Source organism: Lissotriton helveticus, chromosome 1_1 (assembly GCF_964261635.1).
Source record: "Lissotriton helveticus chromosome 1_1, aLisHel1.1, whole genome shotgun sequence".
NCBI classification, from domain to species: Eukaryota; Metazoa; Chordata; class Amphibia; order Caudata; family Salamandridae; genus Lissotriton; species Lissotriton helveticus.
The window spans coordinates 1,369,081,317-1,369,106,859 of record NC_136057.1 but is presented as its reverse complement, the minus strand read 5'-3'; the positions used below and the strand labels follow the sequence as shown (position 1 = coordinate 1,369,106,859).

At 44.1% G+C, this 25,543-nt stretch overlaps 1 protein-coding gene across 5 annotated transcripts in view; it reads right to left on the bottom strand.

Annotated features, from left to right (window-relative positions):
• LOC144824723 (putative endonuclease 4) overlaps nucleotides 1–25,543 on the bottom strand; it is a 477,583-nt gene that overhangs the window by 282,859 nt on the left and 169,181 nt on the right. For all 5 annotated transcript variants that reach the window (XM_078683747.1, XM_078683743.1, XM_078683751.1 and 2 more), the window contains one exon: nucleotides 2,703–2,807. In XM_078683747.1, coding sequence (XP_078539873.1) covers nucleotides 2,703–2,807 — 105 coding nt within the window. The remainder of the gene's footprint in view (nucleotides 1–2,702; nucleotides 2,808–25,543) is intronic.

Here is a 25,543-nt window from a genome sequence, read left to right as displayed (position 1 = left end):
AATGCCTCTTCGGGGTCAGCGTCATGTATATCTACATGCTTGCCAAAAAGAATGAGGCCATCAATAGATCTATCCAAAATCTTTGATTGGACATCAGGACGGAAGGCTGTGGACTTTAGCCAGTCTTGTCTTTTTAAGCCAGTATCTCCTGCCAGTTGGCGAAACCCTGTGTTGGAGGCAACCATGACTGCATCAACAATGAAGGAAGGAAGTAAGCTCCCATTCTTTTAAGATAGCTCTCGCTGCTTCCCTCTTATCTTCAGGAAGGAGTTCCAGTAATGGAGCGATGTCATGCTACATCTGGTGATCATAGCGAACTAGAATTGCAAGGGCATTGGCTGGCTTAATGAAGTTTGCTGCCATAGACAAGATTCTTCAGCCCAGATAATCAATGTGTTTGCTATCCTTGTCTAGGGAACAGAGGATGGTGTTATTGAGGGCTTGGCTCTTCTTGGAGCTCCTGAAGAAATGACTAAATCTGGTTTAGTATGACCAGTGAGGTAATCTGAAAGTGAATTCGGAGCATTATATTTTTTTCTTCAGAAGAGGTATCAACAAAGGCACTGGAACCAGAGTCCATATAAATTGCAAACCTTTTGACCAGGAATAATCAAGATCGGTATGGATTTAACGGATGTCAGAGGTTGCTCTTTAAAGTTGTAAAGAAAACATTGTTGATCTACAGGCTTGATTAGTTGGTTGAATTTCTTGGCAGCTCTTTAAATGAATAAATCAATTTTAGGGATATCTGTAGAAACTTGTGGATTTACCCCATTATCATTTCCACTTGGGACAATGAATTCCCATCCATTACCATTATGTCCTCCATCGTCTTGTGGAAGTTCACCCTCCTCCACATCCACATCCACATCAGAATATACAGAATCATTGGAGTTAACATCATCCATGTCCTCTCTGTGAACAGATCTAGAAGATGGTTATCTTGGGGGTGATGGATCAGGTAGTGGTGACGGTTGCTGAGGTAGCTAAACCAGTAAAGAGCAGATGGAGGAGGTGGTAGAATGAGTGTAGCAGGTAACACAATTTCAGGATTAGTAGCTGGTTGCTTTGGTAATAATTTATTGAAAGTATCGTATCCATCAACTGTTACAATGTTGATGAAAAGGCCATCACCATTTGGACCACATCTGGTTCCCTATGATATCTTGGGGTTTTTTTTCTCATACCAATTTGAGTAGTTAAAAACTTACAACCTTGCTGATAAACATTTTTGTTGTAGGGCTCATCATCCATTTCTTCTACCAAATCTGGGACGTAGATTATATCTAAATGGTTTGAACTCTAAGCTGTCAGCAACGAATAATCACTAGCCTCCTTTTCTTTGTGTGACTGCAATATCTGAGCTGGAGGTACATTTGATACCTTTAATGATAAAAAACATCTCACCTTAAATTTACCATTGAGAGTGTGGCCGTTGACGGTGACTTCGTCTACAGTGATTTCATCATCGAAAGTATGAACGTCGTCGACAGCAAAGTCGTCATCAGTACTGTCTAAGGTATAGTCTACCGTTGACGAAGAAGCTCTCACCGTCGACGACTGAGTTGATGTCCTTGATGGTCGTGTCACCGATGTTTCCTTGGAAGAGAAGTTTTCCAAGGATTTCTTCTTATTTACAACAGTTTGATGCCCTATATATTGCTTGAAGGTATGCCGCTCTTTCTTATTAACTGAGGAAGTGGCTGCAAGAACTGTACCACATAAATCATGCTCAGGAAATTGTACAAGTCTCGGCTTGTGCCCTGCCTTCGTGGAAGTGCTTGGAGGGGTGCTTTACATGGAATCCTCCAGTGAAGAGGCGGCATCTCCTTTGGATGGGCGAAAATGTTCTTTATCAATAAGGAATAATGCCAACCTCCTTTCTTGGTCCTTAAGTGTTTTACTTGCAAAAGTCTTACAAATATCGCATTCTGGTGCCTTATGAATTGGATAAAGGCAATAAAGATACTGAAAATGTGAGTCATCAGTGTAAATAATTTTGTTTCCACAAGATGAACAAGGTTTTAATAGATATTTTGTTTTCTCTGTCAACCATGGTGATACTTGGTGGCAGTTGGCTGTCAGATCAAATGATCTCCCTAGCCCAGAAAATATACCAATCTTCCCTAAAAAGAACTCACAGTACTTCGTTGCTTTAGATAGGGCTGGTTCAAATCCAGGGCAGAACAAAACAGTAAAGATTTCAGGTTCACTGAAGGGTCAGATCAGAGGTCTGCCAGAGGGCTCCCTCATACACAATGTGCAGTAGACATCTGAACTTTTGTGGCTTCAAGGGGGAGTAGGAGAGCTTAAACTTCCACCTACTTGGCTGAAGTTTGGGTTCTTTATAATGAGGTGGATGTGCTACTATATATATATATATATTATGTTGTTTCAGGCCTATGGCGTTTTTACACTGTTTATTGTATGCTGCATATTTTACACTGTATACTGCAATGTTAATGTACTGGGGATTGTGAACCTGATGACAGGGAATGATTCAAGCATGTGTGTATATATAAAAGGTCCAGTGTTGGAGAACCTATTTCCTTACTGAGTGGCTATGATAACAATCTGGTGTGAGTTCACAGCTCCAGGAACTTTGTGGACATCCCTGCAATGGAATATTCTCTAAATAGAACAGCAAAAGCTTGGACACCCAAGGGATTTAGTGATATACAAGTAGAAAAATGCAAACTCACTTTCATCAGCCTTTCTTTTCAGAGCTCGAACAGGATTTGCAGCTGCTACTTTTCTCCGTTTGGATGGAATCAATTCTTTATCTCCGCAGCCCTCAATCACTTCTCCTGAAGAAGATAATAGCAAAGACATGTAATTATGATCAAGCTAGTCCATAATACTGTTTACTGTTAGATTTTCTCCAATGCAGCCTAAACACAGCATGAATTTGGGACATAATTAGAAGTTGAAGTGGGCCAGGAAACAGGAGAACAATGTTCCCAAGCTGTCTTCATTGGATCAAAACAGGTCCCATGCTTTTTATTAAAAAAACAGCAGTTCCTGAAATGGTTGAGTTCCCATGGGTTGAAATGGGAGAAAAGCATCTTCTACTGTGAAGTGAGAGAAGTTAGAGGTAGCTGAAGAAGAAGTAATCTTTCTCTCTTTTGTGCTTGTTACCGAAAATGTATGTAAATGTGGGCAATTGGTTAATCAACAGATCTACAGGATTCTTGGGAGCCACTGCGGGTGATAGAATCTGGATTTGTCCTTTTAATGGAAACTTATAAAAAAATATTTTTAAAAAGTGTGTACACTAGGTACGGTCAGCATTTTACACAACGTTTGAAAGCACTGTAAACATTTAAACAATATTTATGTACAGTTTGCGATAGACTATTTGCACTGCGTGAACATGTATACTGTGTGTAATATATTTTTTTAAATGTTTAAACTAATGGCATAAATTCACAGCGCTTTCTATCACAGGCGGGATCCCTTTAGAACTATAAACAAGCATTTACAATGCAATGGTTTCGCCTTTTGAAAAGTTTGAGCTATTGGCATTGTAAATGACAACATTTTTATTTATGTGTTGGTTTTGAAAATAAATAAATAAATGGCATTGTCATTTACAATTCCAATAGCTTAATCTCTCGCAAATGGGGCAGGGCCATGACGAAGTTGTTGCTTTTGAGTAACTACACCGATTTTCAAGAAAATGATATAATGTTACACTGGAGCATTCTGCGCAGGTGAAGGCAGAGCTAGGTCTTGAAACCCACTTCATACCCTCATGCACCCCTGGAGAGTACCAACACTGTAAGCAAGGCTGTGCTGCTTCATGATTTTATCGGTCAGTTTATAACTGTAAATATGTTATGCACACAGTCTTCAGATTACATACATCTACTAACAAAACGGGAAGACCCCACACACTGGTGTGAGATGGGATAGGAGAACCAATCAATGTTATATTATCCAAAAGAGGAAAACAGCGACACTTTAAAATCCAAACAACCTGCGGCGGCCCAGACATAGGTTGATTAATTATTGGCTTCTGTGAAACTTGAGAAAAACCAGCATTTAGGGCCGGAGCATCAGGGCAGTGTGCCCTGGCCGTGCAAAGGTGAGCACATACATTTGTATTTGTTTCTAAATCCATTCTAATAAATACACTGCAAAGGGAGAGGGTGTAGGTTCTTGAGTGCAGGTCCACGGAGATTACAACATACAACAGATGCATTGGTATCACCCAGGCAGCTTGTTATTTTGTCAAATTGTCTGGGGATTACCCTTGAGAATGTAAATACTAGTGATAAAACGAATTCGTTTGGACAGGAACAACGCAGATCCGATGCGTAGACTTGTGCGCCTCGGGCTCTTTGAAGCAGCGGAGCCATGACACGAGGTGATTGACAAACTGAGGGGTAAATGGCGCACCTGCAGGTGTTGTCATACTGAGTATATGAGAACTCCCATGCAAAAAGTAAGTGTTCGAAAATACGCAGTTACTGGCACAGTTTAAAAATGTTCTTAATGACCGAAGGTGTCATGAAGTTGTGTTTTAGGCCCGCCCCCTGACGATTTCCATCTCTTGATGCCAGCATGTTTATATCATTAGAAGCTGCCTTCAGACTCGCGCCAAGTGTAGAATTTTCAACATATGAAAGCTGTTGCTCCCAACAGTGCTGTATGTTTAGAAAAGCCCACTTGCCGTGGCGTTGCGCAAAAGGAGGCCCCCACTTGCAAAAGGATGCTCTGCCCCCTCCCACCAATTGCAAAAGGATGCTCCCGCCGCCAATTGCAAAACAACCCCCCCCCCCCCAATTTGCTAAACATCCTTCGTGCGCGCATAGCTTTCAGGTCCAAGACGTGGCCTCGCGCTTGTCCTGTCTGATCGCGAGGCGTTAATCCCTAGAGATCCGCGAGGTCGCACCTTGCCGAGCCCTCAATTAGGCCGGATAATCGCACTCAATAAAAAAAAAAACAAGGAGCGAGGGGCGCGAACAAGGCGCCATGGCAAACAAGGTAAATTTGAGATTCGGGGGGCGTGTTTTTCGCCCTCTCCCCTTCCCATTGGCTGGAAGGTAAAATTCCAGCCAATGGGAAGAGGAGAGGGCGGGACTTAAAAAAAGACCCAGAAACGCCCCCGAATCGCGTCAAGGCGGGCCCTGAACTGAGTGACGCTCCTCTCCTCCAATGGCTGGCCAGCATTTACGAGGCCAGCCAATGGAGGAGAGGGGCGTGTTCAGGCCTCCATACTACAGACATAAGATTTCGGCTCCGCCCACTGCTTACGCAGTGCGACGGTAGCCGAAACCTAAAAAACAAGGAGCGAGGGGCGCGAACAAAGCACCATGGCAAACAAGGTAAATTTGAGATTCGGGGGCGTGTTTTTCGCCCTCTCCCCTTCCCATTGGCTGGAAGGGCAAGAAAATACTCTACGCGTTTCAGGATCACTCCCTTGTTCACTCGTGACTACTGTTTTGTACGAGAGGAGAACGGCCGTGGAGTATATGTCAAGAGGCTGCCTGCCTCGTCGCGGACCCCCGTCAGTAAGAGGCTGGGAAAGGCATTGTGAGCAAGCAAGCTTGCATTTTGGATTGATATGTATAATATATATATATATATATATATATATATATATATATATATAGAGAGAGAGAGAGAGAGAGAGAGAGAGAGAGAGAGAGAGAGAGAGAGAGAGAGAGAGAGAGAGAGAGAGAGAGAGAGAGAGAGAGAGAGAGAGAGAGAGAGAGAGAGAGAGAGAGAGAGAGGCAACTACAGTTTTCAGTTATATATACAGGAAGCAGGAAAACATTACTGAACAATATTGATAGTCGTAGATCTTGGTTAGTGATTCAATCCTTTTACTTTATTGTATTAATTTATTCATTCACACAAAGGCAGTCACCGCCTTTCGCCTTAAAGAATGTCAGAGGTATCTTGGATGAATGTAGGCAGGTTAAGTACTAGCGGTGTAAGAAAGGAGTCTACGAATAGGAAAATGTGCTTGTGAGGAGCTGGCCTGGTATATGATGTCCACTTATGTAAGAGGGCACCTTGCACCAGTCCAGACAACGCTTATGGTGATTTAAGAGGTCTTAGACAACCTTAGAAAGCTCTTTAAGTAGTAGCTGTGGAGAGCAGCCATCAGGCTTAGTCCAGAAGGAGTGTTAAGCAGTTTGTTTGACCAGAATGCAATCTTATAGTATAGATTAAGTGAAAAAGAAACACACAAAGTATTTATAAAAATATGTATTTATTATATAATACTCGCTAACACATAGAAATATCTCCTATCCGGAGGTATGCACAATGCACACAATACTTAAGCAAAGAAACAAAGTAAATAGCACGAAAAACACAGTGGACCCCACGGGGGGACACAACCATAAACTAAGAAAGTGGTATAAGATCCATGTAGAAGTGCTGGGGACCCAAGGAACCATCCAAGGTGAGTAGCTAGGAACCCCACGGAGAGAGTGTGCAGTGTGGGAACACGACCATGCGCTCCATACAACTCTACTTGTAAGTCGCAGTTGGATTTTTAAAGATTAAGGACCCTTCCCACTGGAAGACAGAAGGTTGGAGAGCCAGCCCAACCGTGGATACCCTAATACCCACATAACCTACACCAGGGAAGCTGGAGAAAGTGTCCGGTGGATTCTAGAAGAGAGGTACCTGCAAGCAGAGGGGACAGAGTCTATGTCACTCAAGAGTGTCCAGGAGACTTGCAAGACGAATCCCCTCTGATGTCGGTTGTTGCAGGATTGGTGACGATGACCTTGACTCTGCAGCTGTGAGGACCAGGCGACGCTGAGAAGGACCAGGAGCCATGCACCTGGCTAGTACTAATAGGCTGGGGGTCCCTAATCTGTGGATAAGGGGATTCCTCTTGGCAGTGGCCCCTAGAGTTTTTTCTTTCTCCCCTGTGGTCTCTGTTGGAGCAGAGAGGGACATTCTTTCAGGCTCCAATGCTCCTGAAGCTCCCTGTGGTTGAACTGAGGCCCTAAGGGTCGCAGCAACCTTCTCAGGGAGGCCTATCATCTCTAGATGGGCCTTTCATTCTACTTCAGCCCAGGCTGAAGTTTCCATATCATTGCCCAAGAGGCAATCTACAGGCAAGTTTGAGGACACTGCAACTCTTATAGGACCGGTGACCCCTCCCAATCTGAGATTGACTATGGCCATGGGATGATCTGTTCTAACACCATCAGTGTTGGTCACCTGGTACATGTATCCAGGTGAATGCTGAAGTGGGGACGCTAGTTTTCCTGTCACCATGGTGACATTAGCTACTGTGTCCCTACAGGCTACAGCCTTCTGACCATTAATTAGAGGCTCCTGTCTGTACTTGCCCAAGGTATTGGGACTGACAGTAAAAGGGGTGAACCCCATGCCACCATCACAAACTAAGGTGGGCTGTGTGGGGGACCTGGCTAAGTCAGTATCCACCTCAGTACAGCATGAAAACCCAACTAAACGTTTGGGTGTGCTATTACTCCCCGGGAGATTACTACTTGGAGCTCTAGGGGTACTGTAATAGTAGGAGTATTTTCATTATTGGTGGCCTTGGGGCAATCAGAATCATATTTCTTGGGGCCTTGCTTTTTACAAACAAAGCAATAAGGGTTCTTACCAGGGGAAGCAGGAGTTTGTGACCCATCCCTAGAGGAGAACTTTTGGGGGCCTTCACAGGATTTCTCTTTAGACTTATCCCCACCTCTCCCTTGGGTTTTGGAAGTATCTTTCTTCTAGTCACCACCATCATGGTTCTTCTGCTTAACCCTGGTTCTGACCCATTTATCTTGCCTTCTTTCCCAATTCTTAGGGAGAAGTCAGATCCGAGTCCACCACATACTGGTGCAAAAGCTGGTTCTGACAATTATTAAAGCTCTACTCCCTCATAATCAAATTGTACAATCCTAAGTAGTCATGCACTTTGCTGTCATATAGTCAACCTTCCAGAGCCTTTGTGGCACTATCCACACAATCTACCCAGTCCTGGGTTTGTGCTCTCTGGGTGTCTCTGAACTTCTAAATATATCTTTATTAGCATTTTCTTTTCCTTTAACAAGAACTCCTTTACTTACAAGTGCAGACAGTCACATGGTGTATGTAGTATTTCCAACGACAAATGAATTGTATCAATTACATTTTCACATGGGTCAGTTATTCACCATAAACAGCAGTGTCTCTAGAAGACAAGTTCAAGTACACCTGGAGTCTATACCTAAAGTCATGTGTAATCAAGGGAGTTACTCGTAACGATCAGCAAAGATACACATTTAATTACATTAAATCGATCACATCTAACAAATACTAATAACCATTTTTGTGGTGTGTCTCCCAGTCCCGTCCCACCAAGAGTTTGTCCTGCATATGTTTGTCAAGGGATATGGGCTGGTCTAGTTTAAAAGTCATATCAAATATATGTGTTGTTAGTGTATCATGAGGGGCGCACAGGGGGGAGACCAATCCAGCACAAGAGGGTGTCAGCTCAGTTATGGTTCACTCTCTATTCTCACTTTAATCCTACTCGTCATTTGATCCTGTTGACCCAGTATTATTTTCTTGTTGGTCTAATACTTCACCTTCTCCTTCTTCTGCATCAGGTTTATGCCTGGTCTCCCACTCCCTCAGTATCTCTGTCCAGAGCTCCAACTGTGAGACCTTTCGGATCCCCCTTGCATCTTCCTGTATTAATGCTCTCTGTTCTGCTTTGGCCCAAGTGTCAACACTATTCTCCCATGTCTCTATACGAGGGATTGTGTGTGATTTCCAGTGCTCGGCTATTTGTCTCCTCGCCAGGATCAATGCAAGGTCAATTAATCTGATGCCTATTTTTGTGGCTTTCGGTCTGGGAAACAAGCCCAGTAGGCCAACTTCTATTATGTTTTGCAGAGTGTGGGCCAGGATTTTGTGTATCATATCCAGTACCTTCTCCCAGAATTCTCCCAGATTTGTGCACTCCCAGGTCATGTGAGCAAACCCCACATCCTTCAATGTGCATCTAGGGCAACCTGTGTCGCGTCGCCCCCTATAATGGTAAGCCAATGAGGTGTCAGGTATACCATGTGCACATAGTTAAACTGTATCGCTTTAAAGTTCGAATTTCTGGATACCCGTCTGGGGTCCTCTAATACTCTTCTCCATTCCTTGTCCGTCAACGTTCTTCCAATAATCTCATCTAATTTCTTAGGAGTACGGTCCAATGGTTTCCTTTTTTTTTTTTTACTTTATTTTTGATTATGCAAAGAAACTTAAACATTCCCCCCCAATTGCGGCATCATACAAGAACTGTTGCATACAGAACCATAACCTCATTAAGGCACATTAGGGACACAAATATCACTGGGCAAAAATCGGACATTGGGACTATAAGAAGAACCATACATTACAATCAGGACACAGCAACAGTGGACATGAGGTAGCAGCCGAGTGCAAACGACAACCCAGATCTAACCGTCCCCATTACCCTCCCCCACCCAGTCAGTTCCCGACCCCTCAGGTGTGAACAATTCTGCACTAGTCCCCTCAGAATCACTCAAGGTCAGACCAGCAGTACACATTACTCTCCATGCCAACAGGTCTTCCTGCAGTCTCTCATCCCTGCGCGCGCATTGCATATGAGTCTCCTCTGCCAAAGACCACTCCCGAACATCCCTCAGCCATGCAGAAATCTCTGGGGCCCTCCGCCCCATCCAGGTAATGGCCACCCTACGCCGCGCCAGAACCAACAAAAGCTGTAATAGTTTATAGGGGATTTTCCTTTTCCTAGGCCGGGGAACCAGAGCCAGCAGACAGTGGAGCGGTGTCAAGTCTCTTCCAAGGCCGGTAGCGGCGGCTATACGTCCCACCACCTCCGTCCAGAAACTTCGCACCAAGGCGCAATCCCAGGCCAAGTGTAAGAACCCCGCCCTCTGAGCTCCGCACCTGGGACAAGTGTCCTCCCTATCTGGTGAGAAGCGCTGCAAGGAGACCGGTGTCATAAGTGCGGTGCATAAAATTAAAGTGTGTGAGCTTAAATCGTGCATTACATGACACTTTACGTGTAAGACCCCCTATTCGCTTGCGCTGCCCGGCCTCCAGGGTCTCCCCCAGATCTGTTTCCCAGGCGCTCCACGCATGCTGGACCAGCGGCTCTGAGTCCTGACACAGTGCGGAGTAAAGCAAGGAAATCAACCTACGGCCCCTACCACAGGAGAGAATGATGTTCAATGTATGAGAAGTCTGAGACGTCTCCGGGAATTGGGGCCACGACTCCCTCGCCACCTCCCGAATGCCGCGGTAATGTAAATATTGTCCCCCTTCAACCGAAAGGCCTCCGCAGCCTCCTCGTAAGAGACAAACGAGTCGCCCGAATAGAGGTCAGCCAAGGTATCGCATCCTCCAGCTCTCCAGTCCCTAAAGGACATGTGCTCCTCCATAGCCACAATGGGCGCCAAGATCCAAACCGGCAACTCCCTATGAAAGGTGGCCCGTCGCAGTACTTGTTCCACACACCGCTGCCAGATTGCAGCCGTGTGGTGCACCACATACGGTAGGGTCGCATCTGCTCCCCTCCCCTTCATCAATGCCACCTGTAATATCCGTTCGGTGGCATTCCCAGACAAAAGCTGCATCTCCCACCCGTCCGCATCCACGAACCACCTCACTGCCGGCAACAGTTGCGCTGCGTAATAATATAAATCAAACCTCGGAGCCTCCAGGCCACCTTCCTCCCAGCTCCGAACCAGGGTGTGTAGCGCAACCCGGCTACGTCGTCCCGCCCAAAGCAGTGACGTTAGCAAGGTATTAAGGGTGCGAAATATTCGCTGTGGAATAGGGCATTACACTTTTGCCGACTGTAGTCTACCCACTGAGCACTGTAGATTCGGCATTCTATGTATATGACTATGTGGCGAAGACGCCTATTTGACTCTCCTCTTCTTACATGTTTTGTCTATGTCTTCAATGTTGTCGGTACAGGCATATATGAGAAGGGAATCCCCACTCTCACACCCTTAGAGAAACACCTTAGAGATTTTAACACATAGCCTGGATTACATTCTTTTTTAACGTGCACTACACCCTATTTTAAAAAGGTCCTGAGGAAAGCCAGATTTAGTTTAAGGCACTGGCTGAACCATGTTGACCAACCCATGGATGTAGGAGGTAGTAACTCGCCTCCCTTAAACATCCCCAAGCCTTATTTTAACCGCTGACGGGGGCCCAGTTATTAAAATTTAATTTACCCTTGGGTACTGGGACTCTCGCCAAGCCGTTCTAACTCACACTTCATTTTACACCTCACACTGCACTCTCAGTAAAATACCAGCTCAGCTGTAATCAGGCGTCGCAGCACACCCGGGACACATTAGGTGTCACTGGGTGGGCCCGATGATGAAGCATGCCACCAACCAGGTTGGTGGGTGAGGGCTTCATGAACTCACCAACGAGGTGCCCATGACAAATCTAATCAGAGTCCTAACAATATTGGTCATATTTAAGCTAGTCTCTTTGGGTATTAATCCTCCCATAATGAAGCAATCTCCCACGGTGGTTCTCAGCTGTTGTCCATTCTGCGAACTGATGTCTTGTTCATAGGGTGATAGGGTCTCCATATGCGATCCCCACTAGCAGTATATCAGGGGCAAAGGGGTGGTCTGCATTCACACATTGACGGCATCTCTTCCAACAGAATAGCATCGCTTGTAGAAGCACGTTAGATTTGGGTACCCTCACTGCTGGCTGCAGCAACTTGGCCACTAACCAACTTTGGCTGTTTCTCCACCCTTCCTCTTCCAGCAATTCCAGATTTCTACCATCCACCCACTAGTCTAGTCACTGGAGTTGGGCCGCTAAGTAGTACAGCTTGAAGTCTGGTGCACCTAATCCTCCCTCGTCTGGTGCCCGTTGTAATATCTTCAAAGATACTCTGTTCCGCCCTCCATCTCATATTAGTTCTCGGAGTGTTTGATTTAGGTCTGAAAACCACATTGGCGTAACTATCACTGGCACGTTCGCAAAGTAGTATAGTAACCTGGGAAGCATAATCATTTTTGAAAGAGCTATGCGAGCCATTAAAGGTAGCTTAAGTGAACACCAAAATTGTACACAGGGTGTCTCTGAACTTAATCCTGTATTGTTAAGTGGTTAATCCAAACCCATCAATTAGAGCACTTTTCAAAACTGTGTAATTATCAGCATCCTCGTCTCTAATAGCAAAGGAGAGCCACAGGATAGCTGCCCACTGCTCTTGAGGGACCCTCTGAACTTTACAGTCCCTCTCCAAAGCAGAGATCCATTTATGGATATCACCCCCCTCCTGGTAAGGAGGGACTATTCTGCTCAGGTTCCTATTATCCAAATTCTGGGACACTGTTGCCCCCGCCATGGGACTCTAGTCCCAATTTCTTCCTAGCCTTCTGGACTTCTAGAGACTCTATGTCAAGAGCCAACCGATCTCTCCTGAGCCTAAGCCTTGCTTTCTCAAGTTCAAGCAGTTGGTACTCCCGGTCAAAAGAGTTGCCCCTCTTATTGGATATGGAGGTCCCTACAGAATGTCCTGAAGCATTGGATTCTCTAGAGGAGGATCTAGACCTCCTCATTCTATTTTGGGCCCTGTCAGGAGGAACAAAGGGTATCTCCTATGTTCCATCTGAACTGTGCCCTGAGTGATCATAGTTGGGCAGGCTGGAATTGTTTGAATCCTCCTGCCCATACTCATAATTGGGATCCTCAGGAAGAGTTCCTGATGTTCCCTCTTCAGGAGTATCCCCACCCATATTTTCCTGTTCTTCTGCCCTCACAGGATGACTATCATCCTTGTGTAGCAGCTCTAAGAGCAACTTAATGGTGGGCTTGCCACCTGTCTTTATCTTTCTAAGACTACACAGGGTCCTTAGTTCCTGGAACCTTAGACCACTGTACGTAGCAGACTGGGGTACACTAGTATCCCCAACTAAAGACATGGCTCTAGGGGTAGTGAGGTGTTGCACCTACCTAACCTATTGGAAACTAAGCTCTCTGAGGTTGGAGAAAGGGGTGTGCTAGACTCTTAACTCTCCTAGGATTAGTGATGGTTTTTCATTTAATCCACATCAAGATCATCTGGCTTATATCTACCTTTGTTAGCAATGGAGAGCCACAAGACAGCTGTCCTTTGCTCTTGGAAGACCCTCTGAACTTTACAGGCCCTTTCTAAAGCAGTTATCCATTTGTGGATGTCATCCCTAACACTGTAGGGAGGGACTATCTTGTTCAGGTTCCTATGGCCAAAAGAAGTATCTCTAACTCTAGGAACCTTGTTGCTGCCACCATGGGACACTAGTCACAGTTTCTTCCTAGCTCTCTGGACTTCTATGGACTCTTCCTCAAGGGCCAGCTGCTCTTGCCTGAGCCCAAGCCTAGCTTTCTCAAGCTCAAGAAGTTGACATTCCCTATCAAAGGAGTTCCCCCTCTTTCTAGATATGGAGGTCACTACTGACTCTCCTGGACCATTGGATTCTGCAGAGGAGGATCTAGACCTCCTTGTTCTACTCTGCACTCTCCCAGGAGGAACAAAGGGGGGCTCCTCAAGGCCACCTGCAGTATATTCTGGGAGATCTGCGTTATCCAGGTGGGAGTCATTTGTCTCCTGCTGGTCAGGGTTTGATTCAAGGTCAAAGAGGGGCTCCCTTTCTGGCCTATCTTCATTCCCATGCCCATCCATTTTCTCCTGTTCATCTGACACACTATTGTTCTGGAGGTCATCTAACAGTAATGCATCTAGGAGGCATTGGGTGTAGTGGGAACTAAACTTTCTGAGGTTGGAGAAAGGATGTGCTATACCCTTAACTACCCAACCCTAAGTTCAGTAGAACTTACTTATGCTCAGCTTGTATTATATGTGCCTAGTATTAGTGATGTTTTTTTAATTAATCAACACAAAGATTTCTCTGGTAAAACAATGCAGGCTTGAATCCCAACCACTGCCACCAATGTGAGAAGCTGGCTTGGTATATGATGTCCACTTATGTAAGTGGGCACCTTGCACCAGTCCAGACAACCTTTATGGTGATTTAAGAGGTCTTAGACAACCTTAGAAAGCTCTCTAAGTGGTAAGGGTTGAGAGCAGCCTTCAGGCTTAGTCCAGAAATAGTGTAAAGCAGCTTGTTTTACCAGAATGCAATCTTATTGTAATGTAGTTCCTATGAACCTATAAAGGATCTGCGCGTATAGACTTCATAGACTGTGGGATGGGTGTCCAGACTGATTCCAGACACCCCCACCGAGTATGTTTGCCTGTATTCCAGCTAGTTCACAATGCCACTAGAAACCCCTCTTACCAAGGAGAGAATAGTTATTGGCAACTATCGAACATGACAACTCTGTCCCATCTGGGATCGTGGAAACAGTGCAGTACTTTTCGCTTAGTCACTTGTGCTCACTTTGTCTCAGAGAGTTACACAGAATAAACAGTGGGGACGTTTTCAATAGGCATTTATGCAATCAAAGTCATTATAGTGTAAAATAGGAATGCTGAAACAGATATAAATGATTATAAGCACCAACAGAGTAAAAGGATGGTTCTCCCATAGTGCTAAAATGATGAATACAGGCAGGTATAAAAATACAGGACAATAAAATGCATACTCCTACAATGCGACCCTAACTAGATGTACCTAAATGTACCTAGCATGTATGTAGGTGTGGAGCCAAGAATCCCTCTAGGATAAAGTCAACCCTATTACCTGAAGTGAGAGACTGTGGGACCCTGTCTTGGACGCGAGATAGACACCCTGCAAGGGATGTCAGACCACTGTGAGCTGGAGTGTCTGCGTGCAGGAACCTGAGCATCTCGCGTCAGCATGGAAGTCCTTTTTCTCCTCTCTCTGCCTCAGCAAATATATGGTGTATATGTACCCAAGTAGTACCCACAGGGGTGCTGCCTTGGTGTGTCATGTCAGACTTAGGATGACTGAAGGAATGACCCTTATACATAGTTATTATGCAGGAGATGGTAGCCCTGCTGAGTTTCCAAGAAACTTCATACATAATGGAAGAAGCTAGTTTTCAGGGAAAACCCCACGTCCTGTAAGCAGTACCGTAACTAGGTCAGTCCCCAGAACTGTTATGTAGTGTAATGGTAGGGGAGAATATAGGTGAAAGGTTAGGTGGTTCTCTGAGTCTATGTTGGGGTACCTATATGAAACATAACACTAACTCCTCATCCGACTGGACAACATACTATAATTTTAATGTACTTCTAGGCATTTGTAGGCAAACAATTAATTAGTCCAAAACATTAGTGCGGTAAAAAATATTGCAGTAAAAGTCTTACTAAAATATGTTCGTATATATAGTTAGTAAAACTATAAGTGTCTGAAAGCCATGCAGTTCAGCAAAAAAAGTGTCTATTGTTTAAAAATTCTAAATTTGGTTGTTATGAAAAAGGCCACATTTTTCCCCAGCACACAATGAGTCAAATGTTTATGTGTCCTAGCTGGAAGACGCAACATCACTGTTGCTTGCCATCGCAGACGACGATCCCTGCGATCACAGTATCGTTATCAGCACTCCAGGAGCGTTTTTTCCATTTCCTTGGTGATGGGGACGTCCATTGCGTAGCAGAAAAATGACAATCAGGATACCTGCTATTAGGAACATGATCAGTGGAAGCCCCCAAAAATCCTTCCAAACACGGAGTGTATGAAGTTGGGAATAACTCAGAAGATTGTCTGATAGGTGCTTAACAGTCAGAACCTATGATCTTAAATAGGTGTACTATACCCGTAGTATCAGACATGTTAAAGATACATTGTACCATTTCTGTGAAATGGAAAGGGCAGTTTGTTCATACTAGTGCCAGTATCTCAGCTGAGGATCTGGCGACCTGAAGATCATAGGTTTCTTGGGCAGAGGTTCAGGACACGGTTTTCTGTAAAAGCATGGCTTTCATTCAGCTCAGAGAATCAAACCGTATAAAGGAAACATTCAACGAAGGCCATAACAGCCCCTCCCTGACTATATGGGTCGGTGAAAACAATACTTGCATACAGCAAGTAATCCTGGAGTTTACAGTGACAAGATATGCTATGCCCGGAACCATCCCACAACAACCTTGATTATTCAGCATCAAGTAACTCCCACTTGAAAGCAACTTGAACACCAGATTAATCACGGCAGCTGAGAACCCTTTCAAATGACAAGATAAGATGGCAACCAAACCGTTACAGGCCCCGTGAAGCATGATATCCTTGCATATGAGAGATCCACTTAAAGAGTTCTCGCAATTTGTACAGCTTAGAAACACTTCCATGTCCCCACTCCTGCATTGAAATCTGTATGGTAATTCCCAAGATTCCTTGATGAATTCCCTACCCATCGCTTCATATCTGCCTGCCTGTTGTTGTTCTACGCAATACTGAAACTGGAAAGTTGTGACCGGTAATGTTATATGGCCATGGATTAATCATTCCGCAGCATTGTATATTTACCTCCCCTTTGTGCCAGTATCTGTTTTTTCGTTAGATTGTATGCAGAGAACAAGGACGTACTGTCGATAAATCGCCATGGCACATAACCTGTGCGCAATGAATGCGGCGTCCAGCTAAATAACATAATAGAACACAGCTGAGATTGGCCCTGTTGTAGTATAGACAAATCCTGTTCTAGTACATCTATAGCAGAAGATTTAATGTTGCCTAGTGAATAAATCCTGGATGTCAATGTAGTCATACCATTGTCAACTACAGCTAACGCCTTTTCTAGGTTATTTCTATCTATTGCACAAAGTCTCTCCGCAGTGTCTTGAGAGATTTTTCAGATTTCATTACAGACAGCGTATGAAAAAGTTTCTGACGTGGATTTCGGGAACCTAATAAAAAATCCCTTGGATCCACCTCATCTAAGAGTAAGGATAAGTGCTCTTTCACCTGGGACAGTGTTGAGGTTTTCAGCCAATCGAGGCATAACTTCCCAACACTGTATGCTGTCACCACCCCTGGATGTTCTCTTTGTACATAGCGTTGGTCCAGTCTATGGATCCTAAATCCTTCTTGGTACCCCTGAATTTTGATTGACATCGGTTTGTGTCTGTGGGCTAAACTAACCATCCCTTCCAATTGGGGTCTGATGAATTGTACTGTATGATGTAATCTATTGTATCCCCTCCACGTGATGTAAAGTTTTGCCACCCTTCAAAGTGTGACGGTGTAGGAATCCAAGGTATGTTCAAATCCTTGTTCTTGGCTATTCAAAGACAGGAAGTCTGTTGCACAGTGTCATTCAGGGATGTATGACAATACATCGCGCACCTTGTGATCGCGTGCCTTTACCACGCGTCCTTTACCTCGCACAGAACCTTACATCGCCTACTATTACATCGCAAGCTGTTGCAACGTGAATGCGCTGCTTTCTATTGGGCAGAACATAACCTCGCAGTACATGACCTCGCATGCCATAACATCGAGTTTTCTATGTGTCCCACAACAGTGTTTGACGATCAGTAGCGTGAACCCGCCTCTAACCACTGGCCCCCACTGCCCCCCCCATCATTAATTCTTCTATTTTTATTGCGTGTAATGTGGGGTCTGATTCTCTGGTGGAAAATGTTTCTGTCCCCAGTGTATGCTGCTGCCCTGATAAATCTTAGTGTCTGCGGTGTTTGACTTTCTTGTGAATTGGATACATCTAACCCTATGTATGATGCTGCTCTGATCTCACTGTATGGTGGCATTGAGAGTTTGGTGCTCCTTTATGTGCACTCTTGCTTGTCTTATTACTACTTTCTGTATGTAGTGTTAGGCTGTTTTGTAAATTAGATGCATTTGTTCCCGGTAAACGCTGCTGCTACTTTGTTCTGAAGTGATCTTGTGAATTAGATGCATCTGACCCCAGTGTACACTATTGCAATGGTATGCATTACAATGTCTGGTTATTTTGTGAATTGGATACATCTGTTCCCAGTGTACACTACTTTTAAAATCAAAATGTTCACGTCCGTTCATAATTTTCAGGGTACATTTCAGAATGTGAATTGTGTAGAACTAATGTAACTGCTCGGGGATAGGGCAGGCATTTCTGCTGATGAGGTCAATCCGTAACCACAAGGGCAAGAAAGTGATATTAACAAGGAAACCGGCCTATTCAACTCTCCTTCCTGTGGGAGACAAAGAAATGTGGCGGAGTCCCCCCGCCCCCGGGATCTATCGTCGGGTGACTGTTGCTGCTGCTTTTTGTGATTTCTTTGTTGGAGATGGGGCGGCCTGACATTTGTGACTTCTGAGAAAGATCTGCTAAGGCGTCATCCAATGTTCTTAAACTTCGGAGAGGCGCATTATGAGTGATAAGTCCTCACCCTCAGAGTAGAGTGGCTGCGAAAGTTCTGGAATGAGGACTTTCTACAACTTTGTCAAACTTATATTACTGAGGTCTGTAGGGATGGAATGCAGAGTGGGCCCTGCCAGAAATCAAACCTATGACCTACAGCTTGGTTTCAGTCCGATTTCTGCATCAGTCGAATTAACAGCCCAAGCTGTTAGTAAAGGAGACATTTTGACATATGACAATTTGGTGGAATGTTTTGTAGAATTTCGCTGCCTGAAATTGATAGGTTTGTAACTGCTCAGAGGATGTGGCCAGAATGTGGTTTCTGTGCTGGATGGGTACTTGTACTTGGTTACTTTGGTGTTCCTTAGCCTTTGAAGTTTTACAAGCAGTGAGATTTGTGGCACAGGTGATTTCTTGTACAGGGATTGCAGAAATGACTGATTGTGTTAGGATGGGGTGAGTGTTAGTTGAAGTTCTGCTGATGGGAATAAGGGGGAAAGGCCTACTGTGGCAGCTGAATTGAAAAAAAGTTTGTGTTCGTTGCACCACAAACTTCATTATAGGCTTGTAATGAGCTATCAATTATTTCTAGTGAAACATTCATAATTTCAGCAGTGCAGCTCTATTCGGGGGTCAAAGTTCAACATTTTAATATACCCCAATTACCACTCCTTATTAAAAAAAAATCCTTTGCATGTGCTACACAGGAGGTTTTGAGGACTTTTCTTTACTCTGTGATCACGTCCCGAAAGCATGCGCACCAACCCATCCATCCAGTAATCCACCCATCCATCCACACACCCATCCACCATGCACCCATCCATCCATCCACCCACCCATCATGCATCCATCCACCCACCCAACCATCCACCATGCATCCACCCAACCATCCACCATGCATCCACCCATCCATCCACTAATTCACCCATCCATCCACCCATCCATCCACCCACCCATCCATCCAGTAATCCACCCATCCATCCACCCATCCATCCATCCACCATGCACCCACCCATCCACCCATCCATCCACCCACCCATCATGCATCCATCCACCCATCCATCCATCCACCCAACCATATCCACCCACCCATCCACCATGCACCCATGCATCCATCCACCCACCCATCATGCATCCCCCCATGCTGCGCACAGGCACACACAAATCTACAGCAAAAGATACACAAATCAACATCCGGCTGAGACATGTCTTATTACGTGACTTACACAAACGTGAACCTTAGACTGCCGCTGCTCATAGCTACTCAAAATGCTTAGACTGCAGCCGCTGCTCAGACACGGGAACTCAAAATGCTGGCAGGCATACTCAAAATGCTTAGACACGGGAACTCAAAATGCTGGCAGGAATACTCAAAATACAGAAAATAGTTGAGTTTGTTTATTCTGATGTATAATGAGCTGATTATTAATACCTGGTGGGAAGAACACAGGAAGGGTGAACTACTGTATCAAGACTTTTCTTACTGCTGTCAAGAGATTAATATCAGCACACAGATTCAGATTACACCCAGTTGCAACTGAATCCAAAATCGCATCGTTTTTGGAACTACAGCTTTTTTTGCTTAATTTGAGTGTCTTACCCACTAATGGGACTTTTGGAAAACTTTGAGGCAGCTGGGAATAGTTATTAATTAGGCCACAAACGTGAACGCGATCGCCGTTTACACACTAGTAATGCTGGCAGGAATACTCAAAATGCTTAGACACGGGATCATCAGACGATTTTCACGCGTTGCCATCGCTAGCGATGTATATGTAATAGCGACGTAATAGAATGCGACGTAATAGCATGCGTTGTGGAGCCGCCCGCGATGTAACAGTCGCGTTGCGATAGCTCCGCCATGCGATGCATTCGTTGTGACGGGTGTTTCGAGTCATTCAGATATTATATCTGCTGTGGAATGAGGCACGCTCTAAATAGTGCTTCTGTTCCCAGAACTTGTCAATCCTTTCAACCCCAGACAGATTTTGTCTATAGTGTCTTCCCATAATTCGAAACCCTGTTCAGACAGTTGGGAAATAAGGATGCAGAGTAACCCTGTTTGGTGTTAGTCACCATATTTTTCGGTGCAGTTGTAGGTGCAACCTTATACTAATATGAGGTCTGGTCAGAAGTGTTAAACCCTGAAAAATAAGAAAATATCTGTGCAAGCGTTTTCAAACTACTTTTCAGTGGTGTCGGGCAATGTTCCCATTGGTTGAATGTAAAAACATTTTGTGGGATACTGAATTTGTGTAAAAAGTGATGACCATAATTATGGTAACAGTACATAGTGTTATAGTCTGATGTGTGTTCTAACATTTCAGTGCTTGAATATGCAGGGATTGTTCTAAATCAGACAACATATTTACAGTTTCAAAATCCCAATCTTCAGAAAATGTACTGGAGGTAATATCGTTTAGAGAAATTTTAAATACTTGAGGTATTTTTAAAAGTTCAGTGGGACCAAATACATCATAATCAACCGTGTCCCAAACTATACCATCATGAATTGGAACAGTTGTAATGTTCGCGAAGGACAGGTCTCTGTTCACGATGAGATGATGTACGAGGTTTCAGGACCAAGTTCACATTTGATACAGCAGAGTGTTCTGGGAGATAGTTTCCATTCATGAGTAAGCAAAAGACAGTCACTAGGCCAATCCAGAACAGAAAAAACAGTACTCCAGTTATTATCCAGAGCTGGAGCCAAGGTGATACTAGGTAAGTCTTTTTCAGAAAAATTTAGAATTCACAAATTTGTTGCTTCTGGAAAACTGGAGATGGCGTTTTTTTCAGGTTCACTGGGATCCAGAGAGAAGGTATCAAAGTCAATGAAGTAGCCAGATGCAGTTCGATCTATTATTGGTAGCTCAGCAGGTATTGTTGAACTGGCAGATGTCTCTTGTAGAGACATATAGATATAGACATTGGTGTTAGGCCTAATTGATATTTGTCTTTCAATTGTGTTCTGAAGTTCTGTTTCAAGAGGAACGAGTTCCATTTCATTGATGGAAATTCCAACATTTTGTATTGGTGACTCTTCAAATGTTCTGAGCCTTTCTGTCTGAACTTCCTATATGGTAGCAAGAAGAGAGCGACGGCGTAGAGAGGAAGAGAGAGGGCTGAGGAAACAACCCATCTCAATGGACTGGGAGGCTATAATAATTGAGCTGGAAACGCCTGATTTATCCCCCACACAGGTTACCCTGACCCCGTAACATACAAGGGCGCCTTGTGACTTCTCAGCTTTAGGCCCTGAGGCCCGAGCAAATATGACCTCACCATGGAAATTACATTCCCTGGAAATATACATCTATATAGACCTCCTTCGAATACCGTGTAAGCTGAAGTAGGACTGACCAGGAGAGGGGTTGGGAGGTTAGGGCGGGGGGTGGGGGTTGGGGAGAAAACGGGTTTGCATAAGTTCCTTTTGTTAACTGTAAATGTACACAACTTTGTAATGATGCTAATTACATAACATATCTACTGCTATCTTAGTAGCAATATCACTGCAGAATACAACTCTTGTTCTCTATATCACATGAAATAATTGGAATAGAACCTATGTATGGCAAATGTACTGTAACTGCTGTAAAAGAAAAAAATACTGTATCTGTAGAATCTTTTCACATTATATGATGTAATGCGGTCATCAATAAAGTGTGTTAAAAAAAAGCGAGACAGCGTCGGCTACCCAGGAGCCCACAAGGCCTACTATTCAGTATCAGCCACATCGTTTGGTATGATCCGATCGATGGAGACTAATTTATTTTCTTTTTTGCCGGTAAGAGGCAGCAGAAGTACTGTTCTTGTTGCCTCGACAGCTAAGACAGGGAGTGGCTTTCTGTATGATGGCCCAAATTCTTTCTTGTCCACAATCTTTTCTCTGACCAGATCCCCAACTTTTGGGATCCAGGCAGTTCCTCCAGTGGCTGCTTTGACTTCCCCAGTGGCTGTGCGTTTTACTTGCATGTTGCTTTGTAGTGCTCTGAATTAATTGAGATCCTGTAAAACAGCCAAACGGTTATTGATGTCAAATGGTTTTTCATCCGCCACTATGCTTTCACAATCAAGATCAGGTACCCATATTCTAGTTCCAAATAGGACCTAGTAAGGAGACACACCTCCAAGGGAACTTCTTGGCATATTGTTAAGGGCTCTTTGGACCCCGAATAAGTGACTGACCCAACTACCACCCAAACCTAATACCTTTGCTGTTAAAGACTGCTTTAAGTCTCGGTTTTTCCTCTCCACAACTGAATTGCCCTCTGGATGGTACAGAGAGGAGTATCGCAATGCAACACCCAAACTTCCCATGGCTTCCTTCTAAGCCCTAGAGCTAAACACAGAGCCACGGTCAGAATGTAATGTGCCAACTGCGCATGTCCCTATGAAGACTTGCAAATCTTTTATAACAGTTCGAGCACCAGCCTAGCGCTGAGACCATACCCATAGAAATCTAGAGCATGAATCCACTGGCACCAAAATATACGTGTAAGCCCCATCCGATTGTAAGGGGCCGCAGTGGTCCAAATATGCACACGTGAGTGGTCTGTCTGATATAAGTAATGGTGTCTGCAATGGATGTGCTATGGTGGAACCCTTCATCTGCTGACAGATGTCGCTCTTTAGGACAAAATTCTTTATCTGTTTAGTTAATCTTGGCCACTAATAGCGTTGTTTCAGTAAAGAAACTGTCGCTGTAACTCCTGCGTGTGCAGAACTTAGACCCTCATGTGCAGCTAGAATTAAACCTAATCTGTGATCCATGTTTGGTATTACTCTATTCCCCACTCCTGGATTCTGAGCATACCAAATGTTATTTGCATCTAACTTGTAGGAGTACATGTGTGGAAAACCTTTCAGTAAGACTGTGCTGTTTTTGCATGAAGCAATGACAGCTACCATTATCTGTCCATCTATTCTCGTTTTGGAACGAGTGATTGCAGCTACGGCAGCAATTCGTACTACCCCTTTGTGGCTTTATCAGCCAATGAATTCACTTCAACGTGAAAGTCATCATGTTGATGGCTCAGTGTGTGTATCAGGTGAGCTCTTGGTAGTTTGTTTTTCAACTCAACTACCTGTTCCCATAGCAATATAAGCTTAATTGTGCCACCTTTGAGTCTTTAAACCCATTTTGACCCCAGTAGTGAAGATATTCATTGTATGATTTGACACAATAAAAAGAATGGCATTCAATCAGTGTGTGGAATTCTCGATCCGTATTTATTAGTGCCAGTAACAGGGCTTTTAGTTCTGCCAGCTGTGCCGTGCAGTTTCCTAGAGACTGTGTCTTCATATTGCTAGGATGGAAATTGCCTTCTTGCAAACGACCTTTCATAATCGCACAGGCGGCGCTGTATTGCTGTTTACTTTCTATTGCCTGCTAAGCAGAACCGTCAGTGTAAATAATGTATTCATAATGATCTAGAGGCATTATCTCAATTCTGGAAAGGATATTCTTCTTCATATTGCAGAAATGCTTGTGTTTTAAGTGTAGAGTAAAATTTGTAATCTACATCTGTCGCACTGAGAGAATTAGCCCATTGCATTCATCTTGGATGTAAAGCGTTATCGTTTGGAACACTTGCTTTTGTAACTGCCTCTAAGGCCGGTACTGGAGTTACGACAATTATTTGTTTTCCCTGAGCCAATGCTCTTTCTCTCACTACAGCGGTCTGTACTGTTGTAAAAAAAAATTCTGTTGGAAGTAAAACGCTTTTCTGTACAAGTGTGATTTGTATGCTATGGGTACTGTTTCGCCTTCATTGAAGGTTAGGTAAGTGTACCTAGATTGACCCGCTATAACAAGGATCACCAAATTTGTGGTGTTTCCATGTGTGTGTAAGTGTTTGGACGCTGTCATGTCAGCTTGTAGGGAATGAAGAATATCTGTGTGTTCCTGTGCCCAATGCCTAACTGAGAAATCAGGTCTTATTAGGTCGTAGAAAGGTTTTACTTTTTCTGTGTTATATTAAATGTATGTTCTGCCAAAATCAAAAATCCCAATATGAATCGTAAGTTCTTCAAAGATTTAGGAGGTTGGAGCAGCGCACACTTTTCTAAAACGTTAGCTCCAGGCTTTTTCCTGCACTTGAAAGCTCGTATCCTAAAAATAGGACATTGAGGTGGGTTATTTTCGAAGTTGAATTTGTAGCCCTCAGGGGTGAACACCAAAATTATGTTGCTCACCCTGGTCAAGTTATCCTTTAAATCACCACCAGTCAGATAAACATCTCTTACATAGGACAATGCCTCTTCATCCAAATTCTGAAGTAACTCTGTTACCCTAGCGGAGAACAACCGAGGGCTATTCTTATACCCTTCGGGAGTCGACAAAATTGGCGCTGAAATTCGAGTGCTGAGAATGCTGTCAAATACCTGCTATCAGACACTATATTTTGGCAGAAAAATCCATTTGAGATATCTAGTGTTGTTTTGTATTTTTTCCACACAATGTTATTTATTAATGGGGCACTGTGTGCATTCTGTACGGCAAATGTTTTAGTGCATGTGTTCAGATGTCTGTAGTCTAAAACTAGATAGTATGAATTATTGGTTTTCATTACTGGAAACAAAGTTTATTCATTGTAGAAGTGCAACTTTCAATTACACCTTGGTATTCAAGTTAATCTAAGATCATCCTGATCTGTATTTTCGCTTCTTGTATTATTGGGTACTGTCTCTGTGAAGTTGGAGTCGTTTTTACTGCAATTGTATGATTCTTACGTGCCGCTGAGACGATTACCGAATCAGGTTGTGGCTCAGACCTCAGAAATAACGGATCATTGTCCGGAGCCTTATACTTCTTTGCGATCCGCGAAGGAACCGCTCCCAAAGATGCAGGAGTTAAGAACTTGGGATCCGCAGGCTCCAACAGACCTGGAACCAGAGGAAGTAAAGGCCTTGATGATAATTTCTGATGTAAAGTTTCAAAAATGACCGTTGTCTTGGCAGTAGAGATCGGCATCTCGATATTAAGCTTCGCTGCTCCACGACAGAGAACTTCATTAAAGGTAATCACGTCATCAATTGGTGATATCCTACTCGAAGGAGTTGATGACAGCGTCTGTGAGTAGTCCCTCTTCGAATTTGTAGACCTTGTCGAGGATCTAGTATCGCGTCTCCTAGAAGAACGGTGACGCGAAGACCTAGGAGAGGGTGAAGTCCGCCTCCTCTCTGATGGAGACTTTCTCGGAGGAGTACGCTCACGTCTTCTCGGAGAGTGCACCAACTGTATTAGGGGCGATCTTGATCTTGAAGCAGGTCTTACTGA